The sequence below is a fragment of the Arachis stenosperma genome, chromosome 6 (assembly GCF_014773155.1).
Source record: "Arachis stenosperma cultivar V10309 chromosome 6, arast.V10309.gnm1.PFL2, whole genome shotgun sequence".
Lineage (NCBI taxonomy): Eukaryota > Viridiplantae > Streptophyta > Magnoliopsida > Fabales > Fabaceae > Arachis > Arachis stenosperma.
Window position 1 is genome coordinate 51805000 of NC_080382.1, and position 19352 is coordinate 51824351.

The 19352-nt window shown below is 30.9% G+C and overlaps 1 protein-coding gene across 1 annotated transcript; it reads right to left on the minus strand.

Moving 5' to 3' along the window:
* Positions 1–32: 32 nt before the first annotated feature.
* LOC130934038 (uncharacterized) lies at positions 33–19110 on the minus strand. Its single transcript, XM_057863629.1, has 2 exons — positions 18930–19110; positions 33–531 (listed from the first exon to the last, which is right to left on the minus strand). The coding sequence occupies exons 1-2, from the start codon at positions 19108–19110 to the stop codon at positions 164–166; spliced, it is 549 nt and encodes a 182-aa protein (XP_057719612.1). The 3' UTR covers positions 33–163.
* Positions 19111–19352: the final 242 nt, after the last annotated feature.

Consider the following 19352-nt stretch of genomic DNA (forward strand, 5'->3'; position numbering starts at 1 on the left):
ATATAGCTTGAAATTACTAAATTTTCGTTATATTAATTTCTTTTTTATTTTTTTTTTCTTGACACACTCTAAACACTTTCTTGCAAGAGTTTATAAATGGGAAAGGGGAAAATAACAGATAACGAAGGGAAAGAAATGGTGAACAAAGAAAGTACATTGCCATTTATTTGTAGTGGCCTCGTTGTCCTTGTGCATCTTTGTATTCAGAATCAGAGTTATCGGTGTCCGGCTTATCACACATAGGAGTCGTATAATACAAAGGTTTGAGCAAGTGTTTGATCAAACCACGATACACGGATGTTGGGCGGCTGAGCTTGATGCCGGAGTTTCCACCACCAAATTCAGTAAGGATATTGCAAACATCGTCTGGGGATGACACCAACCTCACTGTACACCCCTTCGTATACAGTTCCTTGCCGTTGAAATACTTGTTCACGGTTATTTCGTATTGCCCCAACTCATCTGTAGCGTCACTTGTATAATACACAACCCTGCTTCTCTTGTCCATGCAGGTTAGAGACACCTTGACTCCTAATAGTGCAAAGACAAGAATTAGTATAATAATGAGAACGGTGAAAACAATATTTTTTTTTCGAAGATAATAATTTTATTGCAATATACAAAATTGTCAAATATGGGGGTCTCCCAAAATTATAACAAATAGCTATTAATAAAGATTCAGACAGAAAAAGGAAAGTGGTCTTCATCTTCTTCCTTCTTCTTCACTTCGGCGACTGTAAGCCCCATGTATTCCAAAATCTTCAGCCATCTTCATAGTTTCGGATAGAATTTCCCCAAGTTCTTGCTTTCTATTTTCAAAAATAAGGTGTTCTTTTATTTATTTAGTTTTTTTTTATACTTTATTCTTTCATAAAATATAGCAGGAAATATTGAAAATTAAAATAGAAAACATTTGACAGACCAAATAGGTCTTGGTACCGTTTTTAGAACCAATAAAGTTGACAGTATAATATCCAAAATCCAATATTCTGAGAACTAGAATAAATTGGCTAGTTCAGGTCGATTAATTGAAAACTCGTTACTTAGCTGGTCTAGTTCGGGTTTAAAAACCTATTGTAAAAAATTGGTTCAACAATCTAGTTATTTAAAAACATATTTTAAAAGTATATTTATATAAAAATAAACTATTTTATTATATAGTCATACTACATGTACTAACGTTTTTGTAACTAAATCTAAGTTGCCACAAGTCTAGGAAAAAAAAAAAAGGCGCATGCATATGTCATCGCTTTCTCCTTTTCTGCACTTTTTCAATACAAAAATTTTTGTTGCAGAATACAAAAAGCTTATTCATATAGCACATAAATTTTTGTACAAAGTATAAAAATTTTTACACATAGTATAAATTTATATAGTATCAAAATTTTTGCATATAGCACAAAAATATTTGTTCATAGAACAAAAATTTTTTCACATAGTACATAATTATTGCAAATGTATTTTGTTGGTTCGATGAGTCAATATTAAAATAACCCAATTTTCCGTAGAGCAATTTTCGAGCATTATGCAACTGGAATTTACGAAAATCAAGAATCACGGTTCACTTCGTATTAGCGAGGCGAATTCAAATAAAAAATATATAAAAAAAATTTCACCAATAAAATATTATTTTTCATATAAAAAAAATAATACTCTTTAATGGTAACTTTTAATTACTAGGTCCAAATTTATTCGATAAAAGTTTTTAATTAGTATTTTTTTATCAGTTTAACTTCACCAAAATATTTTAAAGATATTTTAGAATTGAGATAATTTATGATACCAATATTTCTCATATTGACATAATTATTCATTATATTTAATACAATAAAAATAAATAATCAAATAATTACCACTTTTAATGATTATTTTGCAAGAATTCCAAGCCACAAGATTACATTAATTCCCCTTTCATAAACCATTGTCCACCGTATACTCATTCACTATGTGGTAAATTAATTTAAGACGAACATCATTATGTCACCAATATTTCATCATGTGAACTAATTATCTATCAGTTATCTCTTCTCCAAAAATCAGTTCTCTCTCTCACTCTCTAATATATCACATGATCAAATCTTATGTCTTAGGAACCAAGGAAGAAAAGAGAGATAAGAGAATGTGGTAACTTAACATAAGATAAGCTTGATTATGTCACAAGGATTTTATCACACAAGATAATTTTTCACTCTTCTCTTTTCTACAACTTTGCCTTAGCTTAGTATAGTTTTTACCTTTTGAGTAACTTATGAAAACTAACTTTTAAAAACTAATTTTTTAAAAGTTATAGTATATATATTTGGTAAAAAAAATAAAAAATGACTTTTAATAAATATAAATAAACAAATGTATTTAGTAAAATAATTTTTAAAATTTAAAAATACTATAATAGATATTAGATGTTTTTAAATTTAAAATTTAAAATATTATAATAATTTTTAAAATTTAAATATTAATTAATGTATAAGATTATATTAGGCTTTTTAATTTTAATAAGTACAAGTCAATTTTAAAAAGTTTTCTTTAAGTATTTTTAAAAACATCTCTAACTTTTAAAAGCTACAAAAATAAGCACATAAACCTTTTGATTTACCAAATATAAAATGAGGTGATTGCGTTTTTAAAAAGTGCAAAAATTTCTTCAAAAATTTTTATCAGAAACTAAGCTTTCGGCTCTCTCTTATCCTTCATAATGCCTCACATGCTAAAATTTATTATGTCATAATTAGTAAGAAAGAAGAGTGAGATAAGATTAAAAAGAAAAAAAAAGGAAATTAAATGAAACATGTGGTAAATACCTAAGGATAAGAATGATTATGTCATCTAAACTACATCACTAACTTCTCACTCTCCTTCTAACCTTCCGCCATCTCATCATCATCTCATTTCATCACATGCTTAATTTCTGTCCAAGTTATTAAGAAAGAAAAGTGAGATAAGATTGAAGAAAGAAAAAGGAAAGAGAAAACTAAAACTCCACCCTTATCTCTCCTTGTTCCCAACGTTGCCAATCCTTTTTCCTTTCACCAAATATTCTAACCTTTCACCACTTATTCTCTAAGTTATCTAGTAAGAAGAAAAGAAAACAAAGAGAACGAAAAAAAAAAAGAGAGAGAATGACCGAAATTGAGAGGAAGAAAAAGAGAGCATGAACACTCAAACCTTCATTCAAATTCTTCTTCCATTTTCAAGAACATAACCTCTCTTCTTAAGAATCCATGTTAGCCCAATAACTCTCATTATCTTCTTTGTTTTCCATCTCAAGATCATCAAGGTATGTAAGGAGAATTTTTCCTTTTTCTTTCTCCTTATGTTCGACAACTTTGTGGTTCCAAGAAGGAATCATGATTTTATTTTTCTTGCTTAGACAATTAAGCCTAGGAGTCTCTAAAGATCAAGGATACATCATTTCTAATAGTGAGAACAAATCTTCCTCCTCTTCTCTTGTAAATTCCCCCATGGTCCTTCTATGATCCAAAAAGTTGTTTTGATGGTATCTTGTTCATAAACCATGTTCTAGTATTCTTAAGAAGTTCATACATCAAGGATCCAAATTCATAAGGGAGGTTGTTGTGATCATAAGGATTAAAGGAGTAAACTTAGAAGCACTAACAAGGAAGGTAAGGGTTAGGATAGTTAGAAAGCTTTTTCTTTGGATAAAATGCTTCTATTGATGTTTTAATGATGTTTCGGTGATGGTTAATGATCATTTTGAGTGTGCTTGATGATGCTTGTATGGTGAATGAAACATTAAAGTATGTTGATGATGTTTTATATGAATTTTTTATGGATATATTTGATGATGTATGATGGCCGAATTATGTATGCAATCTTGGGGCTAAAAAATATGATTTTGTAAAAGATGAAAATCAAGAGAAGAAATCATAAAATTAAAGGATGCTCATAATATTTAAGAAAGTAAAAGAATGAAAGATTAAAAGAAGGGTCTTAAAGACTTGAAAATGTTATAGAAGCATATATGATGAATATGGAATATGTTACACCTCTATATTTTTGTGGTTAAGTCATACTTTTACATAGGTTGAAAATCAAGATAAGAACTCATAAAGTGGTTAATAAAATTAATTAAGTAAAAGATTGAAAGATTAGAAGAAAAGTAGTTAAAAGAGTCTAGGAGAATCACAAAAACGTAACAAAGTTGATGTCCATGTAAAATATATGATGCACCACACTTGGTTAAAATGTAACTTAGAATAAAAAGTGGGCTAAAAGTATAAATAACAAAAGACAATGTTTAAAAATATGACCATAGGAATCCTAGAAATAAAAATATAATTATAAAAAAATTTTTAGTAGAGTTTAGAAATAAAAGTGTAAATATAACAAGATAAAAGATAAGGGTCAAAGATTAGGGATAAAATAGTAATTTAGGCTAAAAGGATAAAAGAGTCTTTAGAAAAAAATTTTTAGATAAAATAGTAAGTTGGGAGTCATAAGGGACAAATTTGTTATTTTTGATAAAAAAAAATAAAGTTAGGATAAATGAATATGGAACATAAGGCTATAATGTTCATTTAGATAAAGATTAAAAATAAACTAGTAAAATAAGGGATAAAAAGGTCATTGGATAAAAAGTTAAAGTTAGATTAGATAATTATGAAATATAAAAGAAAAATAATCATTTTGAATAAAAGAGAATATTAAAATAGATAATTGTATAACATAAAGATAAAATAGTCATGTTGATAAAATAGGAGGATAAAATATTCAAAGTGAGAAGTTAGGTGCAAAATCATCATTTAAGAAAAAGTATAATGCTTAAATGGTAAAATTGAAGAGGAAAGGGTAAAACAATCATATTATAAAATGTTAAGGATAACATGGTAATTTAGAGAAAAAGAAATATAAAATATTTTAAGGATAAGATTAAAGGATAAAATAGTAATTACAAATAAAGATGAAGGATACAAAAATAACTACAAAAGAAAAAGGATGTAAAAGGATATATCATAAAAGATTAATGATAAAGATGTACAAATTTGGAAGTAAGGATATAAAAGTAATTAAAAGAGTAAAGTACTATTTTTGTCTCCAACATTTGGGGTAAGTTTTAAAGTTGTTTTTAACGTTTGAATCATCCTATTTAAGTTTCTAACGTTTTAAAATTGACTCAATGTTGTCCTGCCGTTAGGAATCTGTTAATGGAATTGACGGCGGGACAAAATTGAGACGATACATAGAAATAAATTTTAATTTTATCCTTCATTAATATCAATTTTTACGGTACATAGTTATTAAATTATTTTTAATCACATTTAAGTAAATTACACTTAATCACATTACTTTGATTCTAGATAAATTTATTTTTTTATAATTTAACTCTTAAAGATTTTTACTCATCATGACATCATGAAATGTTTGTAAAATGACTAGAATCACATTACTTTATTGTATATGTATCATATTTTTTCCACAAATTTATGTATTAGTCATTCTACAAACATTTTAAGATGAGTAAAAATTTTTAAGAGTTAAATTATAAAAAAATAAATTTATTTAGAATAAAAAATTAATGTGATTAAGTGTAATTTATTTAGATGTGATTAAAAAATAATTGAATAACTATGTACCGTAAAAAATTAATATTATTGAAAAATAAAAATAAAATTTATTTTTATATATCGTTTTTGTCCTTAACGTGTTCATCTTATTTAAGTCCCTAATGTTTTAAAATTGTCTCAATTTTGTCCTGTCATCAATTCCGTTAACAGATTCCTAATGGCAGGACAACATTGAATCAATTTTGAAACATTAGGAATTTAAATAGGATGATTTAAACGTTAAGGACAACTTTGAGACTTACCCTAAACATTGGGGATAAAAACGATGTAGGGACGCTCACCTTATGATATGTGTTTAAGAGGACATTTTTGGCATTTTAAAAACTAAGGGTAGAATGGTAATATTGTCTTGTTAAAGGATCTGAATATTAAAAGAATTATACTATGCTGGTCTTAGACAACAAAGAGACCAAGAGTTTGTCTCAAAATAGTGGTGTTGGACATCAAAGAGACTAAGAAAGCTCTTCAAATTCATTGGGGTCACAAATTTAGCATTAATTTTTGAAGTTATGTAGTCCATATTTTAGTTTGATTTGTTGTTAAGATTTGTCAAAAAACTTTATTTGGTCTAGTAAAAAAAATTTTTATCCGTATTTTGTGTGTTCGCTGTATCTTTTCTTATTGCTTTCAATTTTGTCTGTATTTTCATAACATTTGGTATCAGTTATATGTTGTAGGAAAATTCTTATTTATCTAGACATGCTAGTGTTCTTGTTTAATATCTTTGTTTTATCTTCTATTTTTGCAAATTTACTTTAGAGTTACATTACAAAAAAACTAAGAAATTAAAAAAAAAACGAACAAAAAAAAATGATAGTGTTCTTGAAGTGTAGACAAAAAAGAATTAAAAAAAAAACGAAATAGGTGGTGTTTTTGAAGTGCAAGAAAAAACGATGAGGAGAAGGTCATACAATATAATTAACAAGGTTGTTGATTTAAATTTTTAAGTATTCAAAATTTTAGATTTGTTTCAAATTACTTTGGGATATTAATTGGGATTGAAAATTATTCTAATGTCTCTAAAACTCTAAAAAGTGTCCATCCTAGTTTTGTGTTCTTTGTCATATAATATGATTTTTTTTTTCAAATTGAAAGTTTCTATCATTAAGTTTATCTTAGTTTGGCCTCTTTGTTTCTTAATTTATGAAATGCAACTTATTAAACTTATTAAAGCAATTTAAGAGTGAAAAATGTAAGAATAGTGAGCACAAAAGAGGGGAAAAAAGTCATAAATTGAGTGTAAACGCGAGCGTCCTAATCCGAGTGATACATATGAGGAGAGTATTTGATGCTTGGGCATCTTTAGTAATTTTTGCATCACTTTTTAATAATTTTCTTATGTTTAAATTAAATTTTTATGTTTTAATTAAAGTTTTCAAGCTAATCTATATATTTGGAGTTGTTTTAGAATTATTGTATATTTAGGAGTATTCTTTAAAGAAATCCGGTGAAAAAAGCAAACAAAAAAGGTTTTGAGGAGGAAACAGGTGTAGGAGTTCAAACTCCACAATATTGTGCCCAACTTCAATAATTTTGCAACATAATGGGCGCCCAGCGCCCAAGCCTTAGAGCTTGGCAGGTTAAGAAGTCAAGCGCCAAACCTTGGCGCTCAATGCGTTCGAAGAAAGATAAGACTAGCTTTTGACATCCAGGCCCAAAATACATTGGCGCCCAACGCCAGAGTATGGCACTAGATGCCCAAAAGAGCCAGAGGAGTGGGAGTCCAGTGCCAACTGTCCAAGCCCGGCACCAGAACTCCAAGTCCAGTGCCCAGAAATCTCTTATAGGATACTTTGATTCGGCCCAGACTCTCCAAAAATTTAAGATTTGAATGATTTGTTATTGTTATCTTCTTCTAGAAAGATAAGAGTTGGTTTTAATTTAAATTTGAATTATTGTTTTAGTTATCTTATTCTTTAAAAGATAAGATTAGATTTAGTTTGAATTTGAATTTTAGGTTAGGATTTAGAATATAAATAAGCGAGCAATGGTTCATTGAGGATCATCTGGAATCCAACATCTCATATTCATTAGTTTTAGTTTATCTTTCTATTTATCATGAGTCACTAATTCTCTTTTGTTATAGTTAGGAGTTCTGCTTGATTTTTATGGAATTGTAAATCAATTGTTTCTTTTATTTTGATTAATGCATTGATACTTTTTTAAAATTTAGTTTCGTTCTTCATCTTAATGATTAGAAATATTGAAAAATATTCTAACTCTTTCTTGGATTCCTTTATTATCTTGGGAATTTTAATATCGGGATTAGTTTGAAACTCTTTTTCATAATTTTTCAAATTGACTAGGAATAGCTTTTGAATGGTTGTGCGACTTTAAATCGGAATTGTGTTTAACCTCTTTTTGTTAATTAATTGACCAAGAAATTGACAATTAAATAAGATAAAGAAAAATTGAATTGCCAAGGAATTTGAGTTTTAATTTGTTGTGAAAGTATCTTGCATGAGTCAAAATGAAAAAAACATGAACGTTTCCTATTCGGAAAATTAAACACCTTCAAAATCTTAACATCTCCATTCATTATTTATTTCTCTAATCATTCATAAGCATTCGTTCACATACTTTACTATTATTATTTCAAGATCTCATCCTTCCTTCACAAAGGTTCATTGATCTAAATACAGATTCGATTAGAAGTTGTTTACTCAATCTTTTAATCCTCGTAGGAACGATATCCACTCACCGTGGTATTACTTAAAGTGACTTGGTGCTCTTACCAATATTAGTCCATCATGTTTTTGGCACTATTGCCGTCGATTAACTGAGATTGACCACATACATTTAGTTGAATCACAAAATTAGATCTTTGTTTTTAAATTTCTTATTATTCTTTTTTTCTTCCTCTTTATTAAACACGGTGCATTTTATTTCTATTTTGTTTGTGTATGCAATGGAGAGAAGATTGGACACTTTTTGATCCCGAAATACAAAGAATGCTTGCACAACTAAGGAAGAAATCAAAATCTAAAAAAGAAGAGGAAGAGAAAATGGTAGAGGAGAACAACAATGTTAGCAAGACCCTCGATGACTATACCACACTATACCACATCTTCCAAAAATCAAACATCTCCAAGACCTTCAACATCCTCATCCATTGATTTTCTTCCAACTTCATAAAGCGTTCTCTTATGATTTTCTTCATTATTCTTTCTTTTCTTCAAGATCCATATTTTACAATCTAAGGTTTGATTGATCTAATTAGAGATTCAATTAGACCTTGCTTGCCTCAATCAATTAATCCTCATGGGAACAATGTCCACTCACTAGGGGTATTCAAAACCGATTCAATCCGAACAAAACCGATAAACCAAACCAAAAAAATCGAAAACCAAAAAAACCAAAAAAATGATTTTTTTTTGCAATTTTTCTGCGATTCGGTTTGGTTTTCGGTTCTGATAGAAAAAATCAAACCAAACCGAACTGAACCGGTGTTATTAAAAATTCTACTATAAAAGCAGCCTCCCTCCCCAATTTCTTCTAAACCAGCCGCCCATAGCAGAAACCCTAACTCCCTCGAGCACTCTCTCAGTCTCTCCAGCGCAGATCTCAGCGGAAACTCATCCTTCTTTTTCTCAGCCATCGACGCTGCCGGACAGCACCATCGCGGCGGTGCGGTCCTTCTCTCTTCCTCTCTCTCCCTCATAGACTCGTAGCGATTCTCTTTCTCCTTCAGCCTCGACGGCTCCACACACCACCTCTCCATCAGCCGTCTCCTCCACGAAACAACAGCCGTTGTCGTCTTTAACGAACCGCAACAGCACACACTAAACGCAGTTGAAGCCGCTGCCGCTCGTCGTCTGTCTCTCGTTTGCCATTAATCTGTCCAGTCTCTCTGGTCATTGGTTTGTCGCTGCCATCGTCTCACCATCCTGCACCACCGTCGTCCTCTGCAATGGAGCCTAAGTCTTTTGTTGTTTTTTTTGTTCTGATTCTATTTTTGTTAATTCTGGTTTAGTCTTATTGATTTTAATTTGTAATGAACACTTGGTTAGCTTGTTCTTGATTCTATGGTTGAGTTGTTGATTCTGATTTAGTTTTTTAATTTTAAAATTTTTGTTCTGTTTTGATTTAAGGAAATTCTGGTTTAGGGTTGATTCTGAACTTTTTAGTTTAGGGGAAGACTTTGGAAGAGCTAAGGTGTATAGCCAATGTGGGAACCATGAATTAGTTTAGCAGGCGATCGACAGTTGGTATGTCTATGAACATCAATCTAATAGACTATATTTATCGATCATTTCTAATATTATTGTGCTTTCTTGACTATGCCTTGAACATTATTACTTCTACTGATAGTGAATGTAATAGACTATATTTATCGACCAATTTTGGAATTGCATTCATCAATTGCTTATGGTGTTATGATAATCCATTTCATATGTGTATTTCATTTTTTTAACATAAAAAATAATCAAATTTGGATCGGATGTGTTGATGATGTGATGACGGTTTCTGTTTTGTTGTGTTCAGAGTAGTTAAAAATGGGGTTGACTTTCACGAAGCTGTTCACCATTATATGATTGATGAGAAGCTCCTGAAATTGAACAAGGATGGCCTTAGATTGATGAGAAGGGGTAAAAGATTCACCATTATATGATTCCGACCATTTATTTTATACTTTTTCATAACCTCTGTTGCATATAATCTGTTTGAAACCATTTTATGTAATTCTTGGGTTTACTTGTGCTGCAGGCGGATATGTACATCTTAGGTGAAAGAGGAAGAATTTGTGGAATTGGTGCACTACATGAACATTTTTGGAATTAGTTTGGTTGTATTTTTTATTTAGTTTGGTTCTATTTCTTGATTCAGTTTGGAATTGGTGCACTATATTTGCAAAATTTTTGGAATTAATTTGGATGTATTTCTTGATTTTCTTGATTCAATTCAGCTTGATTATTGTTCTATCTGTTTCTGCTATTTTTGTAACAAAATTGTTAATGATTTTAATTTGTTGTGCTTCTGCTAATTTGTTAGTGATTTATAAGTTGATCATTGTTCCATCTGCATCTACTGATTTTGTGAAATTGTTAATTATTTTAGTACCCTAGATATGATTTGATGATTAGAATAGGAAAGGTTTTCAAAACAATTTAAAAACTGAATAAACCGAACCGAACCAAACCAAATTTAATTGGTTTGGTTTGGTTCGGATGGGCTTAATAAAAAAATCAAACCAAACCTAACCATACTATTAATATGACATTGGATCGGATGAATTTTCATTAAAAAACCGAACCAAACTGAACTGCAAACACCTCTACCACTCACCATGGTATTACTTGAACGATATGGTGCACTTGCCAGTATTTGAGCACATCATGTTTTCACTCATCACATATACTAACAAAGACTAGAGTATAGTTAATGAGAGTCTGACTATAAAAACCAAGTGCAAAATAGCCATTGAACCTATGGTTAACATGGAAAAACTTACGACGATCTTTTACACTATAGTTGTGCCCTAGGTACGATATACGATTCATCCCCTTTGTTAGATTAGTACTTTATTGGGAAACGTAGGTTCTCACCCCCTTTTCCTTCCTTTTTTCCACATATGGATCCTACGGTGATGATCACTAGCACAAGAGTTATGTTTATTGAGATGCCAACTGTATTTACTTACGGGGACCTTATGCTGGAGAGCGCCATCAATTGGGGAGAGCCAAGTACTCGGATGTATACATTCCGTGATCGTTCTTTTGCTTTTTCACTATATGTTTCGGACTTCAACCTATTCCAACCCTACGACTTTTCACTTTTTGCCTTACATTTAGGAGGTACTCATCATGCCTTCCCTTCACACTACTATTAGGAAGAGTTCCATCCTGAGGGACTTCATGTTGATCTATAGCCCGACACACCATCAAAGCCTCCGTTGGATCCCTTTCCAGTTGATTAGTTGGTTGCACAGTTAGATCCCCTAAGAGAGGCACTCACTCCAGTTAGGGGTGACAGACCTGTGATGTAATCATCTAAGGAGGATGATCCTGAGGAGGATCCAGTAGAGGAGGCTTTTGATCCCTCCTCAGGTGGTGGAGCTATAGGAGATAGGTCGGAAGCTCCGTGCGATGATTCTAAGACGATAATAGTAGACTGGGTTTTCAATTTTGAAGGCAGTTGTAGGATAGGTCATCTTCAGTACTAGATTTTGTCCACTTCTCTTTTGTAGTATTTTCTGAGGGGTAAGAATTTACTGTCTTTTATGTTAGCTTGGGTACCAGACTAGAGGCTCATGTGTAGGCTAGGTTCCGGAATGTCATATGTATTGTATGTATATATCTGTATTTGGAAAAATAACCATTTTTACCCATAAATGTTCAAAACACTGATAAAATTATACATAAAATAATAAAATTAATGTTGTACCCATCAAAGATGCATTATATTTGACAAAAATATTCAAACGTTAAATTTTTATTTACTTTATTAAATTTTTTCACAAAATTCCCAAATTATCCTTATTTCTCTATAATCTTCAACATCTGAACCATCATCAATTTTTTTCAAATCCTAAAACTCCATAACCTCCACCTTAACAATATTTATTCATAACAACAACTACACTAGCACTAGCAACACTACCACTACCAACACTACCTCTTCCTCTTAGCACCCTCTCTTTCTCTTTCTATTCCAACATCTTCATAAACTTGTCAAGCCACTCTTCTTGCTCCTGCACAAACTTCCTCATTTGCAAGTTAATAAAGTCTTTTATCTTCACCACTTCCAACTCTTGTTTCATCCTCTCTTTCTTCTCATTTTCATGGACTCACCGTTGTGCGGTTCTTCCCACTTCTTAAAGGTTCTGAGGGCCTCTATTTCCAATTCGAACATTGCCACAATGGTATTCCTCTCGGTAGCAAGTTCATCAGAGAATGCTGCATCCTAGTGGCAATCTCATCCATGACGGTGGCAAAGTTGACGTGGCAGGCTTTGTTAGCTACTAGGTTTAGTTTGGCAAAGGAAAACCTAACGAGATCTTTAATTTTTCATATCAATTTATAGGGATTGGGTATAAGTATGAACCACTGCAAATTTTGGATGGCAAAATTTCTAGTTACCCTATGTTAGATCCACAAGATTTTAATCCCAAGCACTCGTTGGTCTAGTATCATCCAGATTAATTATCCTCTCAATTGTTGATAATCATGTTGGTAATATTGGTAGTGTTGTTGGTGGTGTTAGTATGGTTGTTATGAGTTAAAGGTGATTAAAGTAGAGGTTATGAAGGGTTTTAGGGTTTGAAAAAATAAAAGTAGTGATTGTTCAGATATTGAAAATGATAGAGATAAGGATAATTTGAGAATTTTGTTTAAATTTTTAACAGAGTTAATAAAATTTTAATATTTGGGTATTTTTGTCAAGCATAACACATCTTTGGTGAGTACAACATTAGTTTTGTTCTTTATAGATAGTTTTATCATTCTTTTAAATATTTGTGGATAAAAATGGTTATTTTTTCTACGTATTTATAAGTTTACTATGTACTAACTTCTGAATTATAAGTATTATTGGTTGGGTATCTGTGATGACTTTCTATGTTAATTGGAAGATCTATGAATAGAGCCTTAAGGCATTATATGATAACTGCTTTATTTTTTTTATTTTGTTACGTGATTGTATGATTTCACTTAGATTTGTCTTTAATTCAAGCGCAAATTCAAAAAACTTGGCTAAGTTATGTGAATTTGATAGCGTAACAAACTCATATCTATATAAGTAATACAGAGTTTAGGGTCCCATAGGTAAACTAAGTGGTAACCTCTGACAATTGGGAATTGTTTGAACATGTCGAAAGTTAGATCGTTACAAATATTCTGGGCATGTAGTCTTTCAAAGATTTCTGTGGTGTGCATTGAAATTTTTGGGCTGTGCGTATTTTGTTAGTTAGATGTCGACATTTTAGAAATGTGGTCCTTCAAAAATTTATGCATTGTGCACAAAAATTTTGTGATGTGTATCAAAATTTTTGTACTATGCACCAAAATTTCTATGTTGTGCATATTTTGTGGGGTGTCAATGTTTTAGGTATGTGATCCTTGAAAATTTTTTATGCTATGTACTAAAATTTCTATATTGTGTATCAAAATTTCTGTGCTAAATAATTTTACTAAACATGTATAAGAAGAATAAAAATAGAAAACAATGAAAAGCGCTTATTGGAACTTGCACTACAAGAAAAAAGGCATATGACCATGCTTTTTTCTTGCCATGCTTTAAAAGCATGGCCAAAAGTGGTCAATGGCCACGCTTTTATGAGGGTGGCGATTGACTAGAGATTTGGTCACATTTTTTCTTGCTACGCTTTTATAAGGGTGGCAATTGATTCGAGATTTGGCCATGCTTTTTTTTCACGCTTAAAAAGCGTAGCCATAGAGAAAAACAGGCACGCTTTTAAAGCAAGGTGACAGAGTTTTGTTATAGTGACATTTTAAAAGTGTGGCCGTTTCCTACAACTCTTTTGGCACGCTTCAAAAGCGTGGCCAAAAGGTTGCAAAAAAAATCATTTTGAAAAGGATATAATTAGTTAATTAAATTGAACACCCTCTACAAAAACTCTATCTTTCTCCTTTGGACCCTAAACTCTTCGAAACCTTTGTATTCACCCTAAAAGAAAGGCGCTTCGAAAGAACTCTAAACTCTTCGAAAGAACCGCAGCACTACGCGACCCCAGCAATCTGAAGAACATCGTCCCTATTCCGACACTCCCACCATCGCTATTCGTACCCTAAACCCTAACCTCCTTCGGCGGTGACTCTCTCTGGTGGTGACTCCCTCAACGCTCAACTGTCCAACACAAACCCTCCGTTGATGCTCACTCCGCCACTGCTCTCTTTCGTCGCTACGAACCCCTAACCCCCACTCCTTTCCATAGGAGCATTGGAGAAGGTTTGTTGCTCAGGGCCACTCCCTTCCATCATCAAGCTCGAGGTGGTTGCTATCACAACCGGCAAAGAGGATGAAGGTGCCATCCTTGATCTGTAATCTTTAACTCATGCTTTTTCAGTAAATCTTCAATCACCATTTAATAATTTATTTTGAATATTACAATAATTCTGTGCCTTTAATTGTTAGTATTCTTTTCCAATTGATTTTAGGATATTGAAGTTTTACCGATTCGACAAGGAAGGGAACCGGTGGAAGGAGAGAACCGCAGGTACCGTCAAGTTCCCAAAGAACAAGGTTACTAGCAAGGTTTGACTTCTCATTTCAACAAAATTCATTTGTGCTTCTTTGTTTATGTTGTTCACTGATTCATCTGTGCTTTCCTAGTTCTCTAATTCTTTAGTTTGTAAGTAGTTAGAGAAGTTTAAATGATAATTGTTTAAGCCTCATATAATAATGTCGAACGTGGTTCTTTTGCTTTCATTATAGTAGTTAAATCTAAGGTCAATTGGTTCATTTGTTAAACTAAGTTTTTTTCTTTTTTTATGTGTTTATGCATAACAAAATCATTGCTGAGTGTAGTTCTTTAGCTGTAAGCACTCCGAATCATTGAAAAAGGTAATTCATAGATTCCATATTTTTTTTTTCATTTGAAAATCATACTAGATTAATATAATCTAATATATGAAGCTGTTAATGCTCTAGCTTGCTTTATATTTATAAGAAATTATGAACTGATTGGTTGAATAGCTTATCTTGGGATCCCAAAAACTTTTGTCTCCAATGTTTCAAAGTGACCATATATAAATATTGACGAGCTCAACATATTACTATTCGCTGTCGCTGCTACCTCTTATTCTACTTCTACTTTGCTACTGCTACCTATCTCTGTGTTCCAATCTCAGTCTTAGGTGCCTTCTTCCCGTATTTGCAGAACTTCTCTCAAGAGCTTTAACAGCTTGAGGATTATTGCATGAACTAAAAATCCATTGATTCAATGGTATGTATATAGATAACTCTCTTATTAATGCTTTTACTTTGTTTAATTTTCTTCAGCACTGCTTAGTTCATTTGCATTTGACCTAATGATCTCTTTTACTTGTATGAACTAATTGAAATCTCAAAATTGAGTTGCTTGATTCATAGTACTAAGTTTGATGAGTAGAAAATTGAGTTCTTATATGTTTATTGAAAAGGAAAGGTTTTATTTTGCTAGTTCTAATGGTATAATAATAAGTAGATTGTGATTTAAGAATAAATTTTGACACTGAATATAGATGTTATTCATTTCTCTTATGCATTATCTTGTTATCTCCTCCTTTTATAAACTCAGTATAATAGTTTCTAATTATAGAAGGGTTATGAATGTATATGCTGCGAATATGCTTTTTTGTGCTTATTTTTCCAAAGTCTACTAATAATTTGTAGCAACTGGCATATTTGAGCAAGGATTCACAATTGAACTTGAAAAAATTGTGTAATAGTTGTCAAATTTAGTAAGTTAATTGAAGTATTAGATAGCATTGTATTTTGGAAATGCAATATTTGTATAGTTGTTTCACTATTTTTGAAGTACAACACATTTTTTCTGGGATGGGAGAATTACATTTAAAAATTAATAAGGAATATATGCATGATTTCTTTAGTGATTTATTTATGAGTTGTTCCTTTGTAGTTCAATATTTCTTAACTTTTTTTCGTGATTGCGATTTTGATATTTCTGAATTATTTGCATTTTCTTTGCTGCAGCTATTGCCACAATGGTAACCGTTGTTGAAATATTGAAAAATAATGGGCTTGCTGCTGAAAAGAGTAAGACATCTTATGCTTGCTGATTTTAGATTATGTTTGTTGTCTTAATCCATTTGATTTCTGACTGCTACATGTGATATATGGTGTTTTAGATTGAAATATTACTTGGGAGTTGGAAAGACAACAAACTTTGATGAGCTGATGGCTGCTGCGGCTATCGAAGTTGGCAAAAATTGAGACGTCGAAGAAAACAATGCATGAGGGTTTTGGAAATTACTCGTGAATTAGGTGACAACATTTTGTACTATTGAAAAAAATTCATTTTTTTTGTTAGTTGGTAGAGGACAAACATAGAATTCATTATATATAATGTGACTTGAAATTTAAACTCTTAAATTCCTTCCGTTCTTTTATCCATATAAAAAGAGTGCCCTAGTGTTTTCTTTCTCGGTGGGACTAATATATGGAGATGATGCATTGGCCATTTGATTATTTCTATGCTTTTATGCTCAGGTTGAGAAGCTTGTTGAGAGATTAGAGTTTTAAACTCGAGATTTATTATGTATTTGTGTATTAATGTATAAAACAATTATTGCAAAAATTATATATGTCACTAATTACTATTTGATTTGTCTTGTAATAAAAATTGCATACTATCTTTATAGGTTTGGTAATAAAAAAGGACTAAAAATTTATATTGTGCAGTGATGAAGGTAAAGTCAGAAAAATGAGTTTGTTTTTAATTTGATAAGACTATCGCCACGCTTTAAAAACGTGGCTGTATCTCTTGCTATTGACACCCTTTGAAAACGTGGCAATATCTTGCTATCGGCACGCTTTAAAAGCGTGGCTGTATCTCTCGCTAAAGCGTGGCCGTATCTCTTGCTATCGCCACACTTTTAAAAGCGTAGCAGTATCTCTCGCTATTTCAATGCTTTAAAAGTGTGGTCGTATCTCTCGCTATTGCCACGCTTTAAAAGCGTGGCAATATCTCTCACATACAGCCATGTTTATTGCAAAAGCATGACGAAAAATAAAGCATGGTGATAGGTCACCAAAAGCATGGCGATAGAGTAACCGCTATGCTAGCAGATGTGACCCTTTCAAAAGCGTGCCGGCAGCTTTAAAAGCGTGGCAATAGAGCTGTTTTCTTGTAGTGTTGGTTCAAAAAAGATTTAGCTATCTAACTTTATATACCGTTCAAGTCTGACTGAATTTCTAAATATTCAAATTTCTCTAATTCTCTGAACAGTCCGATTTTTAATAATCTTGACCGTATAAGTGTGTGTCTGGATTATAGTTTGCAAATGGGAGTTTGCATAAAATTTATTTTGCAAACTTGATTTTGATAAAAAGTAAGTTTGTATTGAAGTGATTTATGTTTGGCCATCTTTATATCAAAATGGATTATAGTAAAATAAATATTGTTTGGATTACATTACTCAAAATTACTTTTAGATGAAAAATTACTAAAATAGACATTAATTTAAATAATTTTTTTATATTATTCTATCATTTTAATTTAGATATTTAAATAATCTTATTAATTAATTTTATAATAAAATTAATATTTATTTATTAAAAGAAAAATAACATATAAAAATTAGCAAAATATATTTTATATTAAAAATAAGAAATATAAATTATATATATAAGAGTATTTAACCATATATGTTACATTTTTCTTATATTTTAAGTATTAACGTGAAAATGCTAATTTAGTACTTTTTTACATCGTATTTTTGTTCTAATACTCACAATAATCTTATTCTTAATATTATTTTGGAATCCAACGTTTATGATTTTATTAATACCTATGATTAATTTTTTATTTAATTTATCTTTTTTAATGGGATCATAATCTATATTATAAAAAAATTGTTTATACCAGAATTATAATTATAAAAAAAGAATACTAAAAATAATAAAATTAAATATTTATCTTGATAGTGATGGAAACAAATCTAAGAGTTCTTGATGATGTATTTTATATTGTATATTTTTAGTTCTCTTAGTACTCTTTTTTAGAACCCTATAATTTATTATTATTATTATTATTATTATTATTATTATTATTATTATTATTATTATTATTATTTATGGTTAATTTTTTGTTTAATTTACTTTACCTAATGGGATCAATAAATTTTATTATAAAAAGACAATAATAAATATAATATACAAAAATCACAAATATAAGAGTGTATAATGTCAAATAAAAATTTAACAAAAAAATAAAAATAATAAATAATAGAAAAAGGGAGCTCATATCAAGAAAAATAATAAGAATTCCATAAATAATACACCAACATCTCTAAACGATAAAATTGGTAAAAGAAAAATAGATGTTTAGTGTAAATGATTAAAAACTCTTTAGTGAAACGCAAAAACTAAAAATTATTGCTTATTGTAAACGTGGTTTTGAATAAAAAATCATTTCTGCTTTTGCCAAATCAAAAATCAATCAAACCAAAAATCGAAGCTTTTAAAAAATTAGTTTAAACGTGATTTTACTTTTCAGATGGTTTGCCAAAAACACCCTAAGTCTACTCTTCTTGTAGCAAGTGAATAAATAAAATTCATCTCAGCTATGTTTGTGTTTATATATTGTTTCGAAACACGTATAATTGCGAACAGAAAGCAAGTTTTGTGTCCAAGAGACAGAAACTTCACATAGGAATAACATTATACCTTTGATCGGGTTGCCACCACTAATCCATTCGTTCCAACCCTGGGTACAATCCTGGCACAGCACTTTTCCAGCCACGTGAATGATGTGGGGTTCATCCCAAGCCAACACTGCCATGTTATTGGTGCAACCCGCTATCACCGAGGCTGCAATGATCATCACCACCACTACTGCGAATCCCATATTTCACCTTTAACAGGTTCTTCCTCTCCGAATACGCAGAGAAAGATGGATATGGCTCTACTGCCTTGAAATTAAAGGAACTAACAATTATGTTACGTATATATATATACACACAATAATAGGCGTCCTTTTGTGTTGTGTGTATTTGAATTCGGAACAATCATCGTGGCACACCACTACTATATATCAAGTTCATGACGTGCAGTCCATTATTATTCAATTCTCTATATACTTTAATTAAT